This window comes from Capricornis sumatraensis, chromosome 22 (genome assembly GCF_032405125.1).
Source record: "Capricornis sumatraensis isolate serow.1 chromosome 22, serow.2, whole genome shotgun sequence".
Lineage (NCBI taxonomy): Eukaryota > Metazoa > Chordata > Mammalia > Artiodactyla > Bovidae > Capricornis > Capricornis sumatraensis.
In genome coordinates, this window is record NC_091090.1 from 40,520,685 (window position 1) to 40,544,255 (window position 23,571).

A 23,571-nucleotide genomic window follows, 5' to 3' on the forward strand; every position below is an offset into this window, starting at 1 on the left:
TCTTCAACATTTCCTACCTAGAACATTAAATCTGCCTCAAATATTCTAATTTTCTACTATTTGTTTATATGATGTAGTATGGGTGTAGATTAATATTCACAAAAAGAAACAGTCTGAACTGTGTCGAATTCCCATTATCCTCCCAAAATTATTCACATCTGTGAACAATCCATTCTTCTCTCATTCCCAAGCAAGGCCACTAGCTGACTATTCCTTCAAATTCCAGGATTCACAGCCAGATATTGAGAAGGTTTATTCTCTGAACATTTTCTATTTCCGATTAGTAAAATGGAAGATGAAGTTCCCAGTTCAGTTATGAGAATCGTAAGGGCATGCCCCAAAAGACATTTATTGAACATTAATTGTGATATCAAGAAAAGTGAGATGCAAGCAGTTCTTATCAGAGCGATCACAGAGGAGGTACGGTAGAAAAATATAAATATTTAAACAGATCACTTTAACTACACCTGGCAAGCGCTATCACAGACGTATGAAGAAAAAATTCTGAGTGAGTGAAGAACAAATTATGAATGGTGAAAGATGATGGCTGAAGAGGGGATTCAGAACTAAAATATGAACGGTCATGAGGACCAGCAGTATCAGTATCAATAGAGAACTTAAAATGCAAATTCTCAGGCCCCACTCAAGACCCATCAGAAACAGAATTTGCATGCTAACAAAATCTCCAGATGATCTGTCTGCCCTTTAAAGTGTGAGAAGCACACCTACCAGCCAATGTTTCCTCTTACTGTAGCCTACTGCTCCTCGGTCCCTGGGATTTTGCAGGCATGAATACTGGAGTGAGTTGCCATTTCCTTCTCCAGCGGATCTTCCCGACCCAGGATTGAACCCGAGTCTCCTGCTTTGTAGGCAGACACTTTACTGTCTGAGCTACCAGGGAAGCTCAAAAAATAGCCAGGCTAGGGCATGTCCCTATATGCACTAATACACACAGGACAGATTTGGAAAGAAAAATAAAATGGCAACAATATTTTCTCTTTTCTGTTCCCCTTCTTCCTCCTTGTCCTTTTACTAAATCATTAAGAACAAACACAATAATAATAAGCAACCATTTATTAGAAGGGGAAAAAGTGGAAGCAGTGACAGATTTTATTTTCTTGGATTCCAAGATCACTGCAGACAGTGACTGTAGCCACGAGGTTAAAAGACTTCCTTGGAAGGAAGGGAATGACAAACATAGAGAGCATATTAAGCAGCAAAGACATCATTTTGCCTACAAAAGTCCATGTAGTCAGAGTTATGGTTTTTCCAGTAGTCATCTATAGATGTAAGAGCTGGACCATAAAGAAGGCTGGGCATCGACGAATTGATACTTTCGAATTGTGCTGGAGAAGACTCGAAAGTCCCTTGGACAGTAAGAAGCTTAAACCAGTCAATCCTAAAGGAAATCAACCCTGAGTATTCACTCGAAGGACTGATGCTGAAGTTGAAGTTCCAGTACTTTGGTCACCTAAGCGAAGAGCTGACTCATTGGAAAAGACCCTGATGCTAGCAAAGACTGAAATCAGAAGGAGAAAGGGACGACAGAGGATGAGATGGTTGGATGGCATCACCGACTCAATGGACATGAGTTTGAGCAAGCTCTGGGAGCTGGTGATGGACAAGGAAGCCTGGCGTGCTGCCATCCATGGGGTCACAAGGAGTCGGACATGACTTAGTGACTGAACAAAAACAAGAGTTTTTAAGTATTCTCAAAGTAGCATAGATTTAGTCTTACAGCATCTTGTTTAAAATCTATGCTGATTATCTAACGAGTATGCTTTATTTCTACTGTTCAGATGAAAAAACTGAACCTGAGAGAGAACAAACAGCTTTCTTAAGGTCACAGAATCTAATCCTTTCTGTTCATAACCAAAATGCAATCCTGAATCCATTTGGCTAAAATGAATAGGTACTGTAAATATAATGATAGCATTATGACATTTGAATTTAAAATACATTTTCTAAATAGCTAACACAATATACTTAATGCTGCAAAACAACTACACAAAAGTTAGTGGCATAAAACAATAATTTATTATTGCTCATAGTTCTGCAATGTGGATTGGGTTTTGCTTTTTTGATCAGTGTGACAGTGGGAGCATTAAAAATGGCTTCCTCATTCACATCTCGAGTCTCAGCTGGTACATCTGTGGGCTATGTCCATGGAATAACTGCAGTAGGTTAGCTGGACCACTTTCAAGGAGACACAGGGATCCAAGCAACACTCCATAAGAACAAGCCCCATAATACAAGTGTTTATAAAACTACTTGCATCAGGCTTTCTCATGCACCAACGGCCAAAGCAAGACACATGCCAAGCAGACAGCCAGTGTAGAAGGGCCCTGTCTACACAAAGCATGACTACCAGCGGAGTGAGTCAATGGTGGCCACTGAGTGATAGATTTTTCACTGTTCATCTACATGATATTTAGAGAGAAGAAAAGAGGGATTATGATTTGCTGGGTTTGTTAAATCTTAGATTCTAAAATGCATTTATAAAACTATGTAATTAATTATGAAACATAAAATCAACTAGCTTATGGGACTTCTTTGGTGGTCCAGTGGTTACGACTGCATGTGTTCACTGCAGGGAGCACAGGCTGGTTCCCTAGTGAGAGAACTAAGATCCCACAGGTCATGCAGCACAGCCAAAACAAAAAAATAAAAAGCCTAAGCTTAAATATTTCAAACAGTTTATAATGCCAAAAGTGGGTTTTGTCCACTGCACACATTTCCTTTAAACCCTGAATTAACTTTATCACTCTGCAAGTGGCAAGCAAGCAACATGGCCCATTCTAATTAATTAATTAGGACTTTCACCTATTTATTCTCCAGGCACTTGGATTTTATTTTCTATCTTTTTGGTTTCAGACTCTGGTTATAATCTCTATTCAGATCTCTGTTTTGATGCCTTTCCAGGCTACTTTTTTGGAGTTCAACAATATTTCTGGGCTCTAAACTTCCTGATGTTCAAGCTGGTTTTAGAAAAGGCAGAGGAACCAGAGATCAAATTGCCAACATCTGCTGGATCATCGAAAAAACAAGAGAGTTTGAGAAAAATATCTATTTCTGCTTTATTGACTATGCCAAAGCCTTTGACTGTGTGGATCACAATAAACTGTGGAAAATTATCAAAGAGATGGGAATACCAGACCACCTGACCTGCCTCTTGAGAAATCTGTATGCAGGTCAGGAAGCAACAGTTAGACCTGGACATGGAACAACAGACTGGTTTCAAATAGGAAAAGGAGTCCATCAAGGCTGTATATTGTCACCCTGCTTATTTAACTTATATGTAGAGTACATCATGAGAAATGCTGGACTGGAAGAAACACAAGCTGGAATCAAGACTGCCGGGAGAAATATCATTAACCTCAGATATGCAGATGATACCACCCTTATGGCAGAAAGTGAAGAGGAACTAAAAAGCCTCTTGATGAAAGTGAAAAATGAGAGTGAAAAAGTTGGCTTAAAGCTCAACATTCAGAAAATGAAGATCATGGCATCTGGTCCCATCACTTCATGGGAAATAGATGGGGAAACAGTGGAAACAGTGTCAGACTATTTTTTTGGGCTCCAAAATCACTGCAGATGGTGACTGCAGCCATGAAATTAAAAGATGCTTACTCCTTGGAAGAAAAGTTATGACCAACCTAGATAGCATATTCAAAAGCAGAGACATTACTTTGCCGACTAAGGTCCGTCCAGTCAAGGCTATGGTTTTTCCTGTGGTCATGTATGGATGTGAGAGTTGGACTGTGAACAAAGCTGAGTGCCAAAGAATTGATGCTTTTGAACTGTGGTGTTGGAGAAGACTCTTGAGAGTCCCTTGGACTGCAAAGAGATCCAACCAGTCCATTCTGAAGGAGATCAGCCCTGGGATTTCTTTGGAAAGAATGATGTTAAAGCTGAAACTCCAGTACTTTGGCCACCTCATGTGAAGAGTTGACCCATTGGAAAAGACTCTGATGCTGGGAGGGATTGGGGGCAGGAGGAGAAGGGGAAGATAGATAGAGGATGAGATGGCTGGATGGCATCACTGACTCGAAGGATGTGAGTGTGAGTGAACTCCGGGAGTTGGTGATGGACACGGAAGCCTGGCGTGCTACGATTCATGGGGTCGCAAAGAGTCGGGCATGACTAAGTGACTGAACTGAACTGAATCATGTCACATCAAATGTGCACACACACATTCTGTATCAGCCTGACTCATGAAACACTGCTACTGTCCCACAACCACCACTGAAGCCTGTCATTTCACATCCATTGACAAAGGTATTTAGAGAAATGGAAGACCTATTTCCCAATAAGATGAACATGCAGAAGACCATTCGTGTAGCTTATGTTGTTTATGCTGATATTCTTGACATAAATAGTACATTACTTTGTCCCTTCAATATTCTGATCTAATGACTTGGTGTATTCAATCAAGAAAATTCTCTAGACAAGTTTCTGGAGGTGTTTCCCACAACACCTGTATCTGGGTAATTAGGAGCGATTTATTTGAAAATGGACATTCCTGGGCCTACAGCACACCTACTGAATTGCAAATCTGGCCAGATCTGTTCAAGCTTGTTCAAGTCCATGTCCATCAAGTCGGTGATGCCATCCAACCATCTCATCCTCTGTCGTCTCCTTCTCCTCATGCTTTCAATCTTTCCCAGCATCAGGGTCCTTTCCAATGAGTAGGTTTTTCCATCAGGTGGCCAAAGTATTAGAGTTTCAGCTTCAGCATCAGTTCTTCCAATGAATATTCAGGACTGATTTCCTTTAGGATGGACTGGTTGGATCTCTGTGCAGTACAAGGGACTCTCAAGAGTCTTCTCCAACACCACAGTTCAAAAACATCAATTCTTTAGCGCTCAGCTTTCTTTATAGTCCAACCCTCACATCCATACATGACTACTTGAAAAACCATAGCTTTGACTACACAGACCTTTCTTGGCAAAGTAATGTCTCTACTTTTTAATATGCTGTCAAGGTTGGTCATAGCTTTTCTTCCAAGGAGCAAGTGTCTTTTAATTTCATGGCTGCAGTCACCATCTGCAGTCATTTTGGAGCCCAAGATAAAAACCTCTCAATATTTCCATTTTTCCCCTATCTATCCCATCAAGTGATGGGACCAGATGCCATGATCTTCATTTTTTGAATGTTGAGTTTTAAGCCAGCTTTTTCACTTGCCTCTTGCACTTTCATTAAGAGGCTCTTTAGTTCTTCTTCACTTTCTGCCATAAGGGTGGTATCTGGCCTGATACTTGCATTTTAAACATACACCTCCAACGTCCACAAGTTAGTCTCAGAGACAAAGTTTAAGAACCACTTCACTACCTCACCATCATTCTTCTTCCTTAACTAGAATTCCGCAATTCAAAGGGATCTATGTGTTATGTATGATCATTGATGGTGTGATCACTCACCTAGAGCCAGGCATCCTGGAATGTGAAGTCAAGTGGGCCTTAGGAAGAATCACTACAAACAAAGCTAGTGGAGGTGATAGAATTCCAGTTGAACTATTTCAAATCCTAAAAGATGATGCTGTGAAATTGCTGCACTCAACATGTCAGCAAATTTGGAACACTCAGCAGTGGCCACAGGACTGGAAAAGGTCAGTTTTCATTCCAGTACCAAAGAAAGGCAATGCCAAAGAATGCTCAAACTACCACACAATTGCACTCATCTCACACGGCACCCCACTCCAGTACTCTTGCCTGGGAAATCCCACGGACGGAGGAGCCTGGTGGGCTGCAGCCCATGGGGTCGCGAAGAGTCGGACACGACTGAGCGACTTCCTTTTCACTTTTCACTTTCATGCATTGGAGAAGGAAATGGCAACCCACTCCAGTGCTCTGGCCTGGAGAATCCCAGGGACAGGGGAGCCTGGTGGGCTGCCATCTCTGGGTTAGCACAGAGTCAGACATGACTGAAGTGACTTAGCAGCAGCAGCAGCAGCACACGCTAGTAAAGTAATGCTCAAAATTCTCCAAGCCAGGCTTCAGAAATACCTGAACCATGAACTTCCAGATGTTCAAGCTCGCTTTAGAAAAGGCAGAGGAAACAGAGATCAAATTGCCAACATCCGCTGGATCATGGAAAAAGCAAGAGAATTCCAGAAAAACATCTATTTCTGCTTTATTGACTATGCCAAAGCCTTTGACTGTGTGGATCACAATAAACTGTGGAAAATTCTGAAAGAGATGGGAATACCAGACCACCTGACCTGCCTCTTGAGAAACCCATATGCAGGTCAGGAAGCACAGTTACAACGTGACATGAACAACAGACTGGTTCCAAATAGGAAAAGGAGTACGTCAAGGCTGTATATTGTCACCCAGCTTATTTAACTTATATGCAGAGTACCTTATGAGAAACGCTGGGCTGGAAGAAGCACAAGCTGGAATCTAGACTGGCGGGAGAAATATCAATAACCTGAGATATGCAGATGACACCACCCTTATGGCAGAAAGTGAAGAAGAACTAAAGAGCCTCTTGATGAAAGTGTGTAAAAGTTGGCTTAAAGCTCAACACTCAGAAAAGTAAGATCATGGCATCCGGTTCCATCACTTAATGGCAAATGGATGGGGAAACAGTGGAAACGGTGGCTGACTTTATTTTGGGGGGCTCCAAAATGACTGCAGATGGTGACCGCAGCCATAAAATTAAGATGCTTGCTCCTTGGAAGAATTGTTATGACCAGCCTAGACAGCATATTAAAAAGAAGAGACATTACTTTGACACCAAAGGTCCATCCAGTCAAGGCTATGGCTTTTCCAGTAGTCATGTATGGATGTGAGAGTTGGACTATAAAGAAAGCTGAGCGCTGAAGAATTGATGCTTTTGAACTGTGATGTTGGAGAAGACTCTTGAGAGTCCCTTGGACTGCAAGGAGATCCAACCAGTCCACCCTAAGGGAGATCATTCCTGGGTGTTCATTGGAAGGACTGATGTTGAAGCCGAAACTCCAATACTGTGGCCACCCGATGCAAAGAGCTGACTCACTGGAAAAGACCCAAATGCTGGGAAAGATTGAAGGCAAGAAGAGAAGGGGACAATAGAGGATGAGATAGTTGGATCACATCACCGACTCATTGAACATGAGTTTGGGTGAACTCCGGGAGTTGGTAATGGACAGGGAGGCCTGGCCTGCTGTGGTTCATGGGGTTGCAGAGTCAGACACGACTGAGCAACTGAACTGAACTGAATTGATGATCATCGAATTATTTTATTTATCCTTTCCCTTTTTCATTCAATTCATTCTTTCATCAGATCTTTCTCATTCTGTTCCAATTATATTTTTCCTGGTTAGATCCTCTTACTGCCATCTTTTTCTTTTGACTAAAGGGCATAGTTTTTAAAGTCAGCAGTCTAAATCAAACTTTTCTTTCTTATATTACAAATAACAAGGAACTTACCAAGAGAAATAAAAACCATAACTGAGAGCAATAAATAAGAAGAAATACAGAAATTTATAACCTCTGCTGAACCGCCAAGGTCCCACTAACAAACATTTTTTTTCACGCAGAAAATTGTGCTTGCTGTACCTGACACTGCACAAGTATGTTTACTGCAATTTAATATCCACACAAGCAGGAGAAGAAATTTAATAATTTTTCAGCTGGAATGAACTGACAGCCAGTGTTAGAAAACTGCAGACTCTGCAGAATCAATAAAAGCTGCTGGCATCACAAAATAGTACTTTTGCCCAGAAAACATCTCACAAAGGTCAGGTTTACAAACCACCAGGTAGCAGTATCACTTTCACATCTTTCCAGGGCTATTAACATTCCATTAAACAACCTTCCAAAACTAACTTGCAGCCTTTAAAGTTCACCAAAATGATCCCAGAGACAGATTACTTTCAGTTCGAACTTCCGAAGGCAAACCCTCAGTTAACTTTGGTCCCCTTGTCACCACAAACTGTTTGCTGTATTCTGCTTTGCAGAAGAGAAATGTCAAAGCAAATGTTTATTTATAATTAGAAACATGGGACCTACATGGATATACTCCTTTGGTAAAATGACAGGTACCAGGAGATACTTTCCAAAAGTAAATTAATTCTCTTCTGCAAATCTTAGAAAGCCACTGCCACCAAATGTCTGGTGTCATAAAATCAAGCCTGTGTTATGAGACACAGTACTCAATTGTGAAGGAAGAGCAGCTGAAACTAAGCAATATCTCTTGCCCACTTTAGAAATATAGCTTTTCCAGGCTGTATTTTCATTGCAGGTTCCAAGTCGCATATGGAATTTCATCGAGCATAATCAATTCAGGATCAGCCACCAATTCAACATTTACTGAGCACCTACTAAACCCAAATATAGACTGTCTCCCAGGCCCGACCCGACACCCTCCTGGCTCAGTCTTCCAATGATCTGAAACCCAGACGGAAGCAGAGTGGAAACACGTGTTGCTGAGGACTAAGAGCCTGCCTCCGAGCAGATGCTCGGCAAGAGTCTTCATTAAGTACCACAGGTTTCCTCCAAAGGTCATCAACTTTATTCTTTGCTTATTTGATCTCAAAAGCAGACAGATTTGCCGTCAATCAAAACAGAATATGGGCACCTTAGGACCCTGACAGAGAGCAAACCCTACTCAAACCAGATGCCTGGTGCAAAGAACTGGGTTTCTAGTGGTAAACGGGCAGGCTATTTGTTCCTCTGAATCAGCAGTTTCCATATTTTAGAAAATCACTCTCCTGAATGAATTAAAAAAAGGTTTAATGAATCCCAATGGAGATGTATTTACTAATTACACTCAAGCACAACTGTGCTATTATACACAATATAAAACATATACCAAAAAACTTTTAAGGAAGAGAAAATACAAATCAATACAAATCCTTGTATCTTCTTCCTGTACTCTGATGTATCATCTCGCAAAACAACCTTGGGGGTGCAAACCCTAAGCCATTAGCCTCTACAGCAGGATTCCTTTGTAGTACCCAAGGAGTACAACATGGGAGTGGAGCCAGATCACTAGCAAGTCCCAAACACTTGGAACGTATTCTGTTAGGCTCCCAAGAAATCCTGTCAGTGTTATGCTTTACAGGGCATGGCTGCAAGTTCTAACAAGGAATGCCAAAACATACAACTGTAAGAAACTCGGTATGTGGATCTGAGTGTTGAGGGGATGCTGTTGAGACCTAATACATCTTTCCCATTCCCTACAAGAGATCACAAGTGAAAATTTTCTCTCAAATCTAATGCCAAGCTGGTTTTTTTATTCTTACAGAAAATAAGCTTTTAAGACAAGTTCAGAGTTGAAACAGCATATGTGACTATGGCCTACTTTCCCAAGTTCCAATTCCACACCAAGTCTTGACTTTTCCCATTTGTTTTGCAAAGGTCTTATCATATTATATATAATTTTTCATAACTAACTGCATACTTGCAGGTTGTTTTGTAGAACCAAACAGAGTGAAAAAGGTAAAACTCACCGGTAATAGTGGGGGATTGATTACACTCTAGTTTTACTAGGGACCGATGTAAAGCGATATTCCCAGAAGCTCCAAATTTTCTGCACTTTCGGGTTATATGTACTCTGATCTATGAAAGCTTACAGAATTATAAACAGATGCCGTTTTGTAAAACAGCCCTGGGACTGCATCTTTCTTTCCCACAGCAGGGATAAGCAAACCTTACCACTGGTCTCCCTATCTTACTGGCAGAAGTAATCAAAGGCTGATTATAATAATGTATGGTTATCACCACATTTCTAAAGCACATACCTATCAGTAGAACGAGGAACTGTTTCTAAGCAATGTTCAATAAATAGTTGTTGAATGAATGTCAAAACAACAACCATACAGTTCCAATGGTTACCGTGGTTTCTTCCATCGACCTCCAGCATAACACAAACTTTACGATTCAGAATGGCAAGTAGAGTTCATCTAGAATACCAAGCGGTGGCAAGCAGCACTCAGTACGGAGAGGGATTCCGAGGGGAAAGCTTGGCTGATTAGTGAAGGATGCCTGGAGCTGGGAGGGCGGGGGAGGAGCACAAGGGCCATCAATTTGCTGACACCACCCGGACAGACCACGCATCAAAATCCAAAGTTAAAAAAGCTCAGTGTTTTTTGCCATCTGAACGCTGTCTTTCCTGGCTCGGTGTACTTTAATTTTCATTAGTCTAACTGGCTACTCTGTCCTCCTGAATTAGGAGGAGCTCCTTGGAGACAAGCCTTTTCCAGCTTTCTGATTTCCACAGAGCCCAGGAGACACTTGTAAAATGCCAGCTGACCCTTCTGTGATACCTAGTGAAAATAAAAATCACTGAGCCTCTTCACGTAAGTAAGCACCATCAGGGGATTATGAAACCAGCCATTAACCAGCACAGTGGTATCTACAAATGAACAGTACTATGGGAGAAGGAAATGGCAACCCACTCCAGTATTCTTGCCTGGAAAATCCCATGGACGGAGGAGCCTGGTAGGCTACAAGTCCATGGGGTTGCAAGGAGTCAGACAGGACTGAGTGACTTCACTTTCACTTTTCATTCTGCCCCACCACCCTCCCTGCAGCTGCTGCTGCTGCTGCTGCTGCTGCTGCTGCTGCTGCTGCTGGTAAGTCGCTTCAGTCGTGTCCAACTCTGTGCGACCCCAGAGACGGCAGCCCACCAGGCTCCCCTGTCCCTGGGATTCTCCAGGCAAGAACATTGGAGTAGGTTGCCATTCCCTTCTCCAGTACATGAAAGTGAAAAGTGAAAGTGAAGTCACTCAATTGTATCCAATTCTGTGCGACCCCATGGACTGTAGCCCACCAGGCTCCTCCATCCATGGGATTTTCCAGGCAAGAGTACTGGAGTGGGGTGCCACTGCCTTCTCCACCACCCTCCCTAGCCTGGCTCATTCTTTACTAATCAACCAGGGTTTCCTCCTCACAGTCCCTCTCAGTAGAGATTGTGAGGGTCAGATCACTTAAAAACTTCAACCAAAAAAATCACCTAAACTAGTGGATCTCAATTCAAGTTCTCAACTCTGGCTTATACGTTAGAATCATCTGTATTTTAGAAAATGCAGGGTCTCCCAATCCACAGAAATGATGATGCAGTTGTCAGCAAGGGGACACAGACATCAGTGTGGTTTTGGTTTTACAAAATTTCCAACTGACTAAAATGAACAGCCAGACTGATAATGTTAATTGATGCCAGAGGAACATTAGTTCCTAAAGACTATTTCCTTCTCTTACGAATTTATGTGTATTACCTAGCATATTAGAGACCATAAGACTGTTCTCAATAATATCTTATTTAAGTTACCTTTTCCCAAAGCTGACCACTAAACCCTTATTCAAACACAGCCACACCCACTCATTCATGTCTACAGGTAGCTGATTCTATGCTACAAGGACAACAATGAACAGATGTGACAGAGTCCTTGCAGCCCATAGAGCCTAAAACATTTATGATGTGGCCCTTTAAGAAAATCTCTGCCAGCACTGGACTGGCGGATTTAAAGACTAGAGCAGAAACATTAATCAATACCAGCCAGTTCAGGCTGAATCCTAAATGTTCTGAGGAAAGAAAGGCCTCAGCACCAAAGGACTCGTACCTTCAATCCTGGCAGTTCTTTTACTTTTCAAATTTCATTTGAAAAAGAGTTGCTTTATTGCTAAGAAAACTTTATTGCTAAGAACACCACTGACTTAGAAACTCAAAGGTCTGCAGAGGCAAGAACCAAGTCAGTTATACTCCGGTTTGCTGTAGATAACATTCTCTGACACCGAAGTAATTAATCTCAGCTTATTTAAACCGAATATCTGACAAACAGCTATTTAGGTATCAGATCCTCCTATCAAGTTATACATATTACGTAAATTTATTTAGCTCTGCCATTAAAATTTCTCCTAAAAGTTATGGTTTAATGTTATATTGGGGGGTTTTGTAACAGTCAACAGAAGAAAAGGCCATGGAGAGACTATCTTGAAATTCTATACCTCACCGTGCTAAATCACTCAGTCATGTCTGACTCCTTGTGACCCCATGGACCGTAGCCCAGTAGGCTCTTCTGTCCAAGGGATTAGCCAGGCAAGAATACTAGAGTTGGTTGCCATTTCCTTCTCCATACATGATAGGCTAAAGGCATTTCTATTATATTTGTCAATGTCTCTTAGAAAAGGATGTAAGCAAATAACTCTTCTTAGTATTTACAGCCTAGAGACAGGTGGATTTGTCATTAAAAACTAATTATCAAATTATATAAATCACCCTAACTCCCTGTTCTTTGGGAGAGCCAAGATTCACAAGTTGGTAAAATTATCTTTCCTCTTTTGAAACACAATATAGTATTTCATATAGCCTTTATTTTGTTATGGTCTATTACATATAATCCTTTAATGTAAGCTGCCTAAAATCCTTTGGTGGAAGTTGACAATGTATAAGAAATATATATATGAATGTTATTAATCCTACAGAAGAAATAGATTTCTCAATGTTATTAATCCTACAGAAGAAATAGATTTCTCAGTTTGAACACAGCACAAATGAAAAGATAAAAGAATAAAAGAGACATTTAAACAACTGCCATATAAATTAATAGGATGCAATTATTGGTCTCTTTTTCATCTTAGATGAAAATCAATATACAGTATTAATTGCTAAAGGTTATAAGTCAAATGCGATTTCATGTAAACCATACAACTCAACAATTTCAAGTTTATATACCAGAAAATCAAATATTGCTCATATCCTCTCTTATCCAAAAGGGCAGGAAGCAATGTTTTCCAGCTGCATTGCATAATTAATCTCATACACACTAGACAGTATCTTTGCAAGTCTTGAAATAAAACTGAATTCATCAAATTTCAACATAAATCACTAAGCATCAAGAAATTTTCTCCTTGCTCTGAATATTTCATCTTAATTTATTCACCTTTCCATAACCAGTTTATGCCACTTATCTTGTGTGTGTGTGGGGGTGTTCAGATTTATGAGGAAGAAAAAAAAAAGTAACAACACAGAAATGAGATCTAGAAAAACACACAAGAGCTATGAAAACAGCCCATCCATCATCCCTACATTTTGATTCCAGAGGCAGCAGAGAAAGGTGCTGTTTCCACACCACTCACCCAGCACACTTAAAAAGGTTTGCTCCATCACTTATACAACTGAAACTGATTGATAGGCTGCTGGAGAAAAATCAATACAAATATCCTAGAAAACACTAGCTTGTAAATTCATTCTGGCCCCAACGAAGTCCTGGTCATTGCTTGACATGTTTTTCTAGATATCTAAAATGCAACTATGTCAAACCCCAGTCCCCAAAGACTGTCATGGCTAGGAATTTTTAAAACCTAAAGCTCAGCACAGGTGAAGTGAGGGTGGGAGGTTTCCCAATGGTCTGTTAAGAACAAAGAGATGATACCCAGAAATTAACCTGGTAAATATCACACTCATATGCAGAACTGCCATGAAAATGAAAACACATGAGAAGGTTAAAATAGTCAATGAAAATGTAAAAAAAAAAAAAAAAGAAAAAAAAAGCTAGGAAACCAACAAAATATAAACTATATATATTTTTCATAAAAGGTAAACTACAGTTTCTATTAAAAATATAAAGTTTGTTTAATGATATCCATTCAAAAGTTAATGGGCTCCTTTTCTCATTCTTGGCAGCTGAATGTATAGTCAGTGTATTTTTAGTACTTTAGGAAGCCACTTTATATTCAGAATTATTTCATGATTATTTCAGAATCTCTTCTGAATGCTCCCTTGCCTATGGGCTAGCACTAGTCTCTTCACTCATTAGATGTCTAAGAAATAAATGTTTATGAATATAAAATGTCCCATGAATATGCTATTCAGAAAGAAATTGTTACCTTATTGTATAATCTATCACATGACAGGCAACCAGGGATATAATCCCTATCCTACAATTGGTATAGAGATTTTTTAAAAACCATTTTGTATTTGTGACACATCGTCATTTAAAAATTTAAGAAAAAGTAAGAAAAGAAATGCAATTTTCAGTTGGGAGATTTAACTTGCATTGACGTAACAGCTTTAAACACTAAAATTTAGTGACAGCATATTTAGACTTTTCTTCTTAAATTCTCAAAGAACCATGTTTATTACTGATTATGGGAAAATTTAATAAATGTATAATATAGAATTTAAGGGGCTCTGATCCTCTAAATATTCCTAATTTCTTAATTATTAAAGAATGATACACAAGAGTCACCAAAGAAGAAAAACAGGCTATTTCTACTATTACATTTAACTCCATAAATTATTCTTTGCAATTTAAAAACTGATAGCAATTTTAAAACTCATAGGAACTCTACACAACCATTATGATACCAAGGTTTGCTGCAGAACAAAAGACAATGCTGCTAAGTCAATGTCTTTAAAATGTGAGCTTATGGATTGCTATTTCCTGTTGTGAAATAAGGCCTTAACATGATTTCGCATTTGTCAAACTGGGAAAACAAAAGGTGACTGTCATACTCAATAGTTCCTATCTATGAAGACATTCTTCATAAAACATATTTTAGAAGTGAAAGAAAATGTCTCATGGTTCTAATCATTAATGTTACAGATATTACAATATTCTCACTCAAAACTGGACTTCTCAAAAAAAATTAGACTTTTCTTCAATTTATTTTAAATTCCTCCAGTTTAAGTTGCATGCCTTCTTTATGATAAGGGCACAACCAATGACTTCATGTAAGTTACCTCAAATTCAAACAACAAGCAACACTACGTGTCATAGTAATAAGAAAACCATGACTTGTATACACCAAGCACCTTTGTCAGATCGTGTGGCTGGAACCCAGCAGAGCACTGCTGTGAATTCAAACTCTCCTATGGCAAAGAGCATCGGATACTCACAACTTAAAATTCCCTAAACACACTGGCTTACCTAGAGAGTTAAGACCTCAGTATTTTAGTAACAGTTCCACCTATCAACCCAATGAGCCCATCAGTCCAAAAATTAGCCTTCAATCAACAAGACAATAGAAAAACATTGCACTGCACATATTTCATGGTGGGGGGACTAACCAAGCAAACATGTATCTTATTGATGATGATGAAAATAATATTCAATAAATCTCTTTTTATACTTTCTCTAGAAATAGCCACTAAGTCACTGTTAACCTCTGATATATTCTTTAAGTCACTCATTTTAATCAGCAAACCCACTTGTAATTTGTATGCTTTTTAAATCAGAGTTAGTGGATAGATCATACAGTTCTAAAATCTCTGTTATCCAATAGATATAGGGGAAAACAAACACCAAGTAAGAATGCCAGCAAAGGATCAGTTTTTAAATAAAGTAGGCTTCTGTCCAAATTCATTCCCTTTCTAAAGAATCCTTAAAGTAACCATATTGCAGAAAAGAGAACCACTCAGACTTCTCCTCTGATTAGGGAATTCACCTGGTTCTGAAACAGAACAACTACAAGAGTCAGTGAGTTTCTATTTATTCCTTTCAGTACAAGTTGAATGTGAACACAAGAGGGGACTGTGCTAAGAATATAACGTTAGAAAAAAAAATTGTACAGAAGTGTTGAATTAATCAAGAGTATTTTTCTCTTTGTTTTAAAGAGCAGTTGAAATTCATGTTGATGGAAGCTTTTTACTAAATACGTGTGTTTGTAAAACATACTTTCTGAGATTCAGGGTGTGAAGTACTGAGAGTAGCACTCTAAGTTACTTGCTAAAAGGAAAAGCACATTGCCAATAAGTATTAACCCACAAGATTATGAGACAATAGATTATCTCATGTTGGTTATAAAAACACACCAATGTTATATACACATACTATAAACAAAGACAAAAGAGGAAATTTATGGTTATGTGTCAACACAATTGTGATTCACGTTACAAATGTCTTACTATATGCTGAGAGATATCGAGGCAATCACATTTTCCAGCAAGTGATGAATCAGAAGTAGCTGGCCACCCACACAAAGAATTGCTCTCTTTAGGACTCTATACCATTACCAATCTTCACAGCTCCAACAGTCCTATGGATGAGTGGGGGTTATCTTTACTTGCTCAAAGTAAAATCTACCTTCTCTCTCTTTCCTTATGTTTTCCAAATGGCCCAGAAATTAACAAAGAAAGAGGCAGAAATCTTTAAAAACTATTTCACTCAGTCCACAAAAGTCTAACACACACCAGAAGGTCATGGCTTTCATTTTTACTTTTTTGTCTTTTCCATGAAATATTAAGACAGGCGATAAATTTCAAAGTATGTCCCTTACCTTAGAGTCATAAGAAAACAGAGTGGTGAAAGAAAAGTTATGCAAACAGCATAACCTGATCTGATAATATCTTCTATTAGATACGCTTAAACATTTGCAAACTCTTCAGAAAGCTAAACAAGTATATACATAAAGTGAAGTTTTACTTAGAAGACTATTAAAATTTATTAAAGAGACTGAAATCATACAGAATTCTAGAAACTCTTACCTTGAAAAGACTGTTTGGCTCTATCTACTAATTCATCAATTGGATAACTGGCCAAATTTCCTCTGGCGTGTTTAGTTTTGCAGTAGGTACAAGCATTGAGACACCTATTCAAATGATAGCGATAAATACAGTTAAAAATTTTAAAGACACTTAACACAGGGGGAAAACATCCAAAATATACACCAAAGTACTGTTTTAGTATCATTTGCCAGTTTATATAAAAGATATGGAAAATGAGTATCTACGAGGCTTCATATTTATTTCCACCAGGCATAGAAATCTGCAATTTGTAATTCTTTTAAAAGTTTCAGCTATTCAAGAATGGTTGTACAAACCACATAATACTAATTTCAAATGCACACATTAATATGGAACAAAGTTTATAAGTGCTTAAAATGGTTAATCAAAAGAAAAAACATTCATAATTCTTAAACCAATGGAATTTATTTGGCTGTTATAAAACTAAAATTTTAATATCACTTATTATATACTGCATTATTCATAAATGAAAAAGTTTTAACTTTTAACTAATGACATAAGAATAAATCAGCAACATAGAATTCTCATAAGCAAATACATTCTTAATAATCTTCAGATAATATCTTTAACTCTTTGAAATCAGAAAGAAATATTCAAACAGGTCCAATGAATGGTCTTTGGGATTATATTCACCACAGAAACCAAATGACAACATTAGTTTCAAAAAATTAAAAACTAGAATTATCTCCCAAAAAAACTAAAGAGATGATAAAGAACTGTCTTTTAATAATGAAAATGCTGGTTCTAATCTTAGAATTTAAAAGTAGTTTAAATACACTTTATTATAAATTTAAAAAACCATTACACATAATAAAATAAAATATACTTTTGCCAAAAAGATAAGTCTCAGCAACACTGAAAAGAACAAAGAATAACATCTCTTCAAAGATTCAACTGCTATAATAAATAGCAAGGTTTTTTAAGACCATCACTAAGTGATGCTTTAAAATTTCAAACTGAGAAAAATTAAACTTCTAATAATTACAAGTAGCCAATGTGTCATTCTGTTAACATATAATTTAAAAATACATATAAATCATATAAATCAGGAGGCAACAATGTAATGCTTAATTTATAATTATTTTTGAATGGAACTCTTGAGTAAAATAACACATTTGTTTTGGTAAGGATTTTTAACTTTTTAACAGACCACATACTCTTAAAAAACTAACATCCCCTTCTTCCTAAGCCATTTACACACACACACACAAATTGTGGTCTCTCATATGAATAGAAGTTCTGGTCCCCCAACTGTTACATGTCTTCTCTTTTGAACTTTCATCTGTTCCAAAATAAGGAAAAAGAGTAACCTTTTTTTAAAACTTCTCCTTGGAAGGCTGCTGCTGCTAAGTCGCTTCAGTCGTGTCCGACTCTGTGCGACCCCATAGATGGCAGCCCACCAGGCTCCCCCGTCTCTGGGATTCTCCAGGCAAGAACACTGGAGTGGGTTGCCATTTCCTTCTCCAATGCATGAAAGTGAAAAGTGAAAGTGAAGTCGTTCAGTCGTATCCGACTCTTCGCGATCCCATGGATTGCAGCCTACCAGGCTCCTCCATCCATGGGATTTTCCAGGCAAGAGTACTGGAGTGGGGTGCCACTGGAAGACTAGGGCTTCCCTTGTGGCTCAGCTGGTAAAGAATCCACCTGCAATGTCGGAGACCTGGGTTCGATCCCTGGGTTGGGAAGATCCCCTGGAGAAGGGAAAGGCTACCCACTCCAGTATTCTGGCCTGGAAAACTCCATGGACTGTATAGACCATGGAGTTGCAAAGACTCAGAAACAATTGAGCGACTTTCACTTTCACACTGTAGATGACTAACTTCCTTTTGCTTAGCCCAGAGTGAGCACCAGGCATTTTTCTAGACGTCGTACATACATTATCCCATTTAACTCTTCTCAAATTGGGTGTTACTGTCTCCATCTTACAGATGCTTCGAAAAAGTTAGATAATACAGTTGATTTCACAGAAATACAAAGGAGCGTAAGATTCTACTGTGGCAACAACTACACACCAACTAGACAACCTAGAATAAAACCTCAAGAAACAGCCCACCAAGACTAAATCATGATCCCATTTACAACAGCATCAAAAACAATGAAATGCCTAGGAATAAATTTAACCAAGAAGGTTAAAGATCTGTAGAATGAAAAGTTTAACACATTGATGACACAAAAATTTTTAAAAAGAGCAAAGCCAAAGGCGGCTCATTTCCTAATTTCAAACGATATTACTAAGCTACAGTAATCAAAATAGTAGGTACCAGTGAAAAAAACAGGCATATAGGCTAATGTAAAAGAACTGAGAGTCCAGGAATGAACTCACGAGACATTACTTTGCCAACAAAGGTCCGTCTAGTCAAGGCTATGGTTTTTCCTGTGGTCATGTATGGATGTGAGAGTTGGATGTGAACAAAGCTGAGTGCCGAAGAATTGATGCTTTTGAACTGTGGTGTTGGAGAAGACTCTTGAGAGTCCTTTGGACTGCAAGGAGATCCAATCAGTCCATTCTGAAGGAGATCAGCTCTGGGATTTCTTTGTAGGGAATGATGCTGAAGCTGAAACTCCAGTACTTTGGACACCTCATGCAAAGAGTTGACTCATTGGAAAAGACTCTGATGCTGGGAGGGACTGGGGGCAGGAGGAGAAGGGGAAGACAGAGGATGTGATGGCTGGATGGCATCATGGACTTGATGGACGTGAGTGTGAGTGAACTCCGGGAGTTGGTGATGGACAGGGAGGCCTGGCGTGCTGTGATTCACGGGGTTGCAAAGAGTCGGACACGACTGAGCAACTGAACTGAACTGAAAAGAACTGAGAGTCTAGGAATAAACTCATGAATATACAGTAAACGAACATTTGACAAAAGAGCCAAGAATACTCAATACAGAAAAGACAGTCAATTCAACAAATGTTGCTGGGAAAATTGAATATTAACTTGCAAAAGCCCTTACTTGTATCACTGAGAAGAATTAATAGAAAATGAACTACAGACTTCGATGTAAAACCATAAACCATGTAAATTACAATTACAATTAAATGTAAAACCAGAAACTCCCAGAAGAAAACACAGGGAAAAAGTTCCTTGACATTGTTCTTAGCAATGATTTTATTTTTGGATATTACACCCAAAGCACAAATAACAGAAGCAAAAATAAACAAGCTGGACTACATCAAACTAAAAAGCTTCTGCAGAGCAAAGAAAAACAATCAATGAAATGAAAAGGCAAACAACAGAATGAAAAAAATATTTGTAAACCACATATCTGATTCAAAATATATGATTGAATTTCTGATTCATAATATATGATTATTATTGCATATTTCCGTTCTGTTTAGTCACTCAGTCATGTCAGACTCTTTGCGACCCCATGGACTGCAGCATGCCAGGACTTCCTGTCCATCACCAACTCCCAGAGTTTACCCAAACTCATGTCCTATGAGTCAGTGATGCCATTCAACCATCTCATCCTCTGTCATCCATCCCCTTCTCCTCCTGCCCTCAATCTTTCCCAACATCAGGGTCGTTTCCAATGGGTCAGCTCTTTGCATCAGGTGGCTAAAGTATTGGAGTCTCAGCTTCAGCATCAGTCCTTCCAATGAACACTCAGGAATGATCTCCTTTAGAATGGACTGGTTGGATCTCCTTGCAGTACAAGGGACTCAAGAGTCTTCTCCAACACAACAGTTCAAAAGCATCAATTCTTTGGCACTCAGCTTTCTTTATAGGCCAACTCCCACATCCATACATGACTACTGGAAAAACCATAGCCTTGACTAGACGGACCTTTGTTGGCCAAGTAATGTCTCTGCTTTTTAACATGCTGTCTAGGTTGGTCATAACTTTTCTTCCAAGGAGCAAGCGTCTTTTAATTTCATGGCTGCAGTACTGCTGGCACCTAGTTAAGTGATCAGTAAGTACTGGTCAGTGGTTGTTCACTGTGACCATCCTCAACAATTCTGTAAGGAAATCATTATGCACCATCATGTTCCAGGAATACCTGACCTTCTGGAACTGATGCGTTGCGGATAGGTTGACGTCAAAACCAAATCATGACTATGAAAACCAAATCATGTTTTCCTACTGGCTCACTTAATAAAGGTGGGAATGTACTGCTCATGGAAAACCAATTAGGAAAATGGACTAAAACATTTAAATAAAACAAGGTGACTTATACTCGGAAACATTTATAATCATCAAAACAAGGCAGAAAATATAAATGTTACATTAAGAATTCAAAATATTCTTTACTAAACCGCTCCCTCCAGGCTAATCAGAGTTGTTGATGTGATATATTTTTGAAGTTCTAAACTCTCCATTGTATAAGATAGGTTTATCCCTATCTGTAGTTACCACAAGAATACCTATTATTATTTAAATAAAGTGAAAATTTCTATGGGGAGTATTTCTTAAGCATGTTAAAACACCACTAATCAAGCACTAAGTCTGCTAGGTCTTACATTTTAAAAGGAGAGGTTTGTTAAATTACACAGGAAAAATAGCCAATGCAAAATCAGAAAACAGTGAGCTTTTTGATGCTCTTTGGTTTAAAAACAATCTTCTCAATCACCAGGAATTATAATGACCAATCATTTCCACACGACAAGCCTCCATCAAAATAGATTCATCACAGAAACCTTTCGTAGTTTCAGTTATCTGTAAACAATTAAGTAATTGTTCAAGAATAAGAACACTGAGCCTGTTTCTTTAACTGTCAGAAAACAAAAGATCTTTGAGGGTTGACTGTTGAAAGCCAAAACCAAAAAGAGATGGCTGTTGAACTGTAAGGAAGAAGCAAAATCCTGAACAGACATACCCTGTTGTCACAGGAGGGTAAAGCTAGCACACTCCACCCACCCATCTTTGTACAGGTTGTTAGATGGCCACACGCCAAGAAATAACTGAAAACCTCAAAAGCAGAGGCAGACCAGGTATTTAATTTAGCAGTATAACTCAAGTCTTGAAAAACATCTGTGGTAGAATAGTTTTACATTATAGAAATGAAACAATAAAATAATGAATTTCCACAATTAAAATTTTAAAATTATCAAAAAAATATTTCAAAGGGTTCAAATGCATAACATGCTAATTTGATACCTAAACCACATGCAATGAATGAAAATTAAAAGTTTTAATACATTAGGCTTTTTCTTTTAAAGAGCATCTTCTGAAATCACAAGCTTTAGAATGACTTAAACATCAGAGTTATATTTCTAAAAATTCACCTATACTGATATCTCTTTTTTTAAGGGGAGAAAAAATTATGTGACTTAGGATTCTGTTTCTGCTTCAGGACAAAGATGATTTTAAATATGCAAAAACTATTGTTTTTAACAATGACATTAACACTTCAAACTAACATTCTGTGTCATTCACATACTCTAATTCTTATTTATTTTTAATCAGTTGACAGAGCATCATCTTTCTCAAAGCTTCAAATTTTACAAAATAAGTCCTTTGTAAACCAAAACCTTGGAAAAATCACATTGTGCCTTTCCATATGGAACCCTCATGAAGCAAAGAAAAAACAAAAACTCAAGAAACAAAAAGATTCACACACTGCAGGCTGTGCCAGACTTGACTGTTAAATATAGTCTATTGTGAACCCTCATCACGGTTTTTAAAATACTCGAATACTTCCTGGAAACTTACAAACTTTTTGATCTTTTAAACAAATCCAAAGATACTCTTTAGCAGCAAAATCTGATTGGAGCTTCAAATGATAATTCCTGTTTGCCAAGAACAAAATCCTGAACAAGCAAAGGAAAAAATAACATACCTGAAAAACTAGAATATATCCTAAATTCTTTAAGCTTCCTATGGACATGGAACAACAGACTGATTCCAAATTGGGAAAGGAGTACATCAAGGCTGTATATTGTCACCCTGCTTATTTAACTTATATGCAGAGTACATCATGAGAAACCCTGGGCTGGATGAAGCACAAGCTGGAATCAAGATTGCCGGGAAAAATATCAATAACCTCAGATACACAGATGACACCACCCTTACGACAGAAGGTGAAGAACTAAAGAGCCTCTTGATGAAAGTAGAAGAGGAGAGTGAAAAAGCTGGCTTAAAACTCAACATTCAGAAAACTGAGGTCATGGCATCCAGTACCATCATTTCATGGAAAATAGATGGGGAAAAAATGGAAACAGAGAGAGACTTAACTTTGGGCCTCCAAAATCACTGCAGATGGTGACTGCAGCCATGAAATTAAAAGACACTTGCTCCTTGGAAAAGCTATGACCAACCTATATAGCATATTAAAAAGCAGAGACATTACTTTACCAACAAAAGTCCACCTAGTCAAAGCTATGGTTTTTATAGCAGTCAGGTATGGATGTGAGAGTTGGACTATAAAGAAAGCTGAGCACTGAAGAATTGATGCTTTTGAACTGTGGTGTTAGAAAAGATTCTTGAGAGTCCCTTGAACTGCAAGGAGATCAAACCATTCAATCCCAAAGAAAATCAATCCTGAATATTCATTGGAAGGACTGATGCTGAAGCTGAAACTCCAATACTTTACTTTGGCCACCTGATGCAAAGAACCGACTCATTGGAAAAGACCCTGATGCTGGGAAAGGGTGAAGGAGGGAGGAGAAGGGGACGACAGGGGATGAGATGGTTGGATGGCATCACTGACACAATGGACATGAAGTTTGAGTAGGTCCGAGAGTTGGTGATGGACAGGGAGGTCTGGATGAAAGAAGGCCTGCAGTCCATGGGCTCACAAAGGTTTGGACACAACTGAGCGACTGAACTGAACTGATGGCCAGGGCTCCTCCCATGGAACAAATCTCTCTACTTGAGTTCCTGCCTCCATATCCAGTCTCAACATCCTACCCCCAAATTTCATTGTAATAACTGCTGCTTCTGTCTTTAACTGTAATTGTACCCTTTGCAATTGCAGGGGTTGGGACAGAAGGGTCTGGGAGCACAGCTGCTAACCTTTCTACTATTTGTACTAAATTAAAAAACAACTGCGACTACATTTTTTCCTTATCCTACTCCCATTAGCTGCTGTGCTACATCTTTTGCTTCAAGGAGTTGTGTCAATGTATTTAAACTCTGTACCCTTATTTCTCATTTCCTTTACCTGAAAGATATCTTTATCA

The 23,571-nt window shown here is 38.6% G+C and overlaps 1 protein-coding gene across 1 annotated transcript in view; it reads right to left on the reverse strand.

The window, feature by feature from the left end:
• CDKAL1 (CDK5 regulatory subunit associated protein 1 like 1) overlaps positions 1-23,571 on the reverse strand; it is a 609,083-nt gene that overhangs the window by 309,610 nt on the left and 275,902 nt on the right. The window contains exon 9 of the mRNA XM_068960663.1: positions 16,414-16,517. Within this exon, the coding sequence (XP_068816764.1) occupies positions 16,414-16,517 (104 nt within the window). The remainder of the gene's footprint in view (positions 1-16,413; positions 16,518-23,571) is intronic.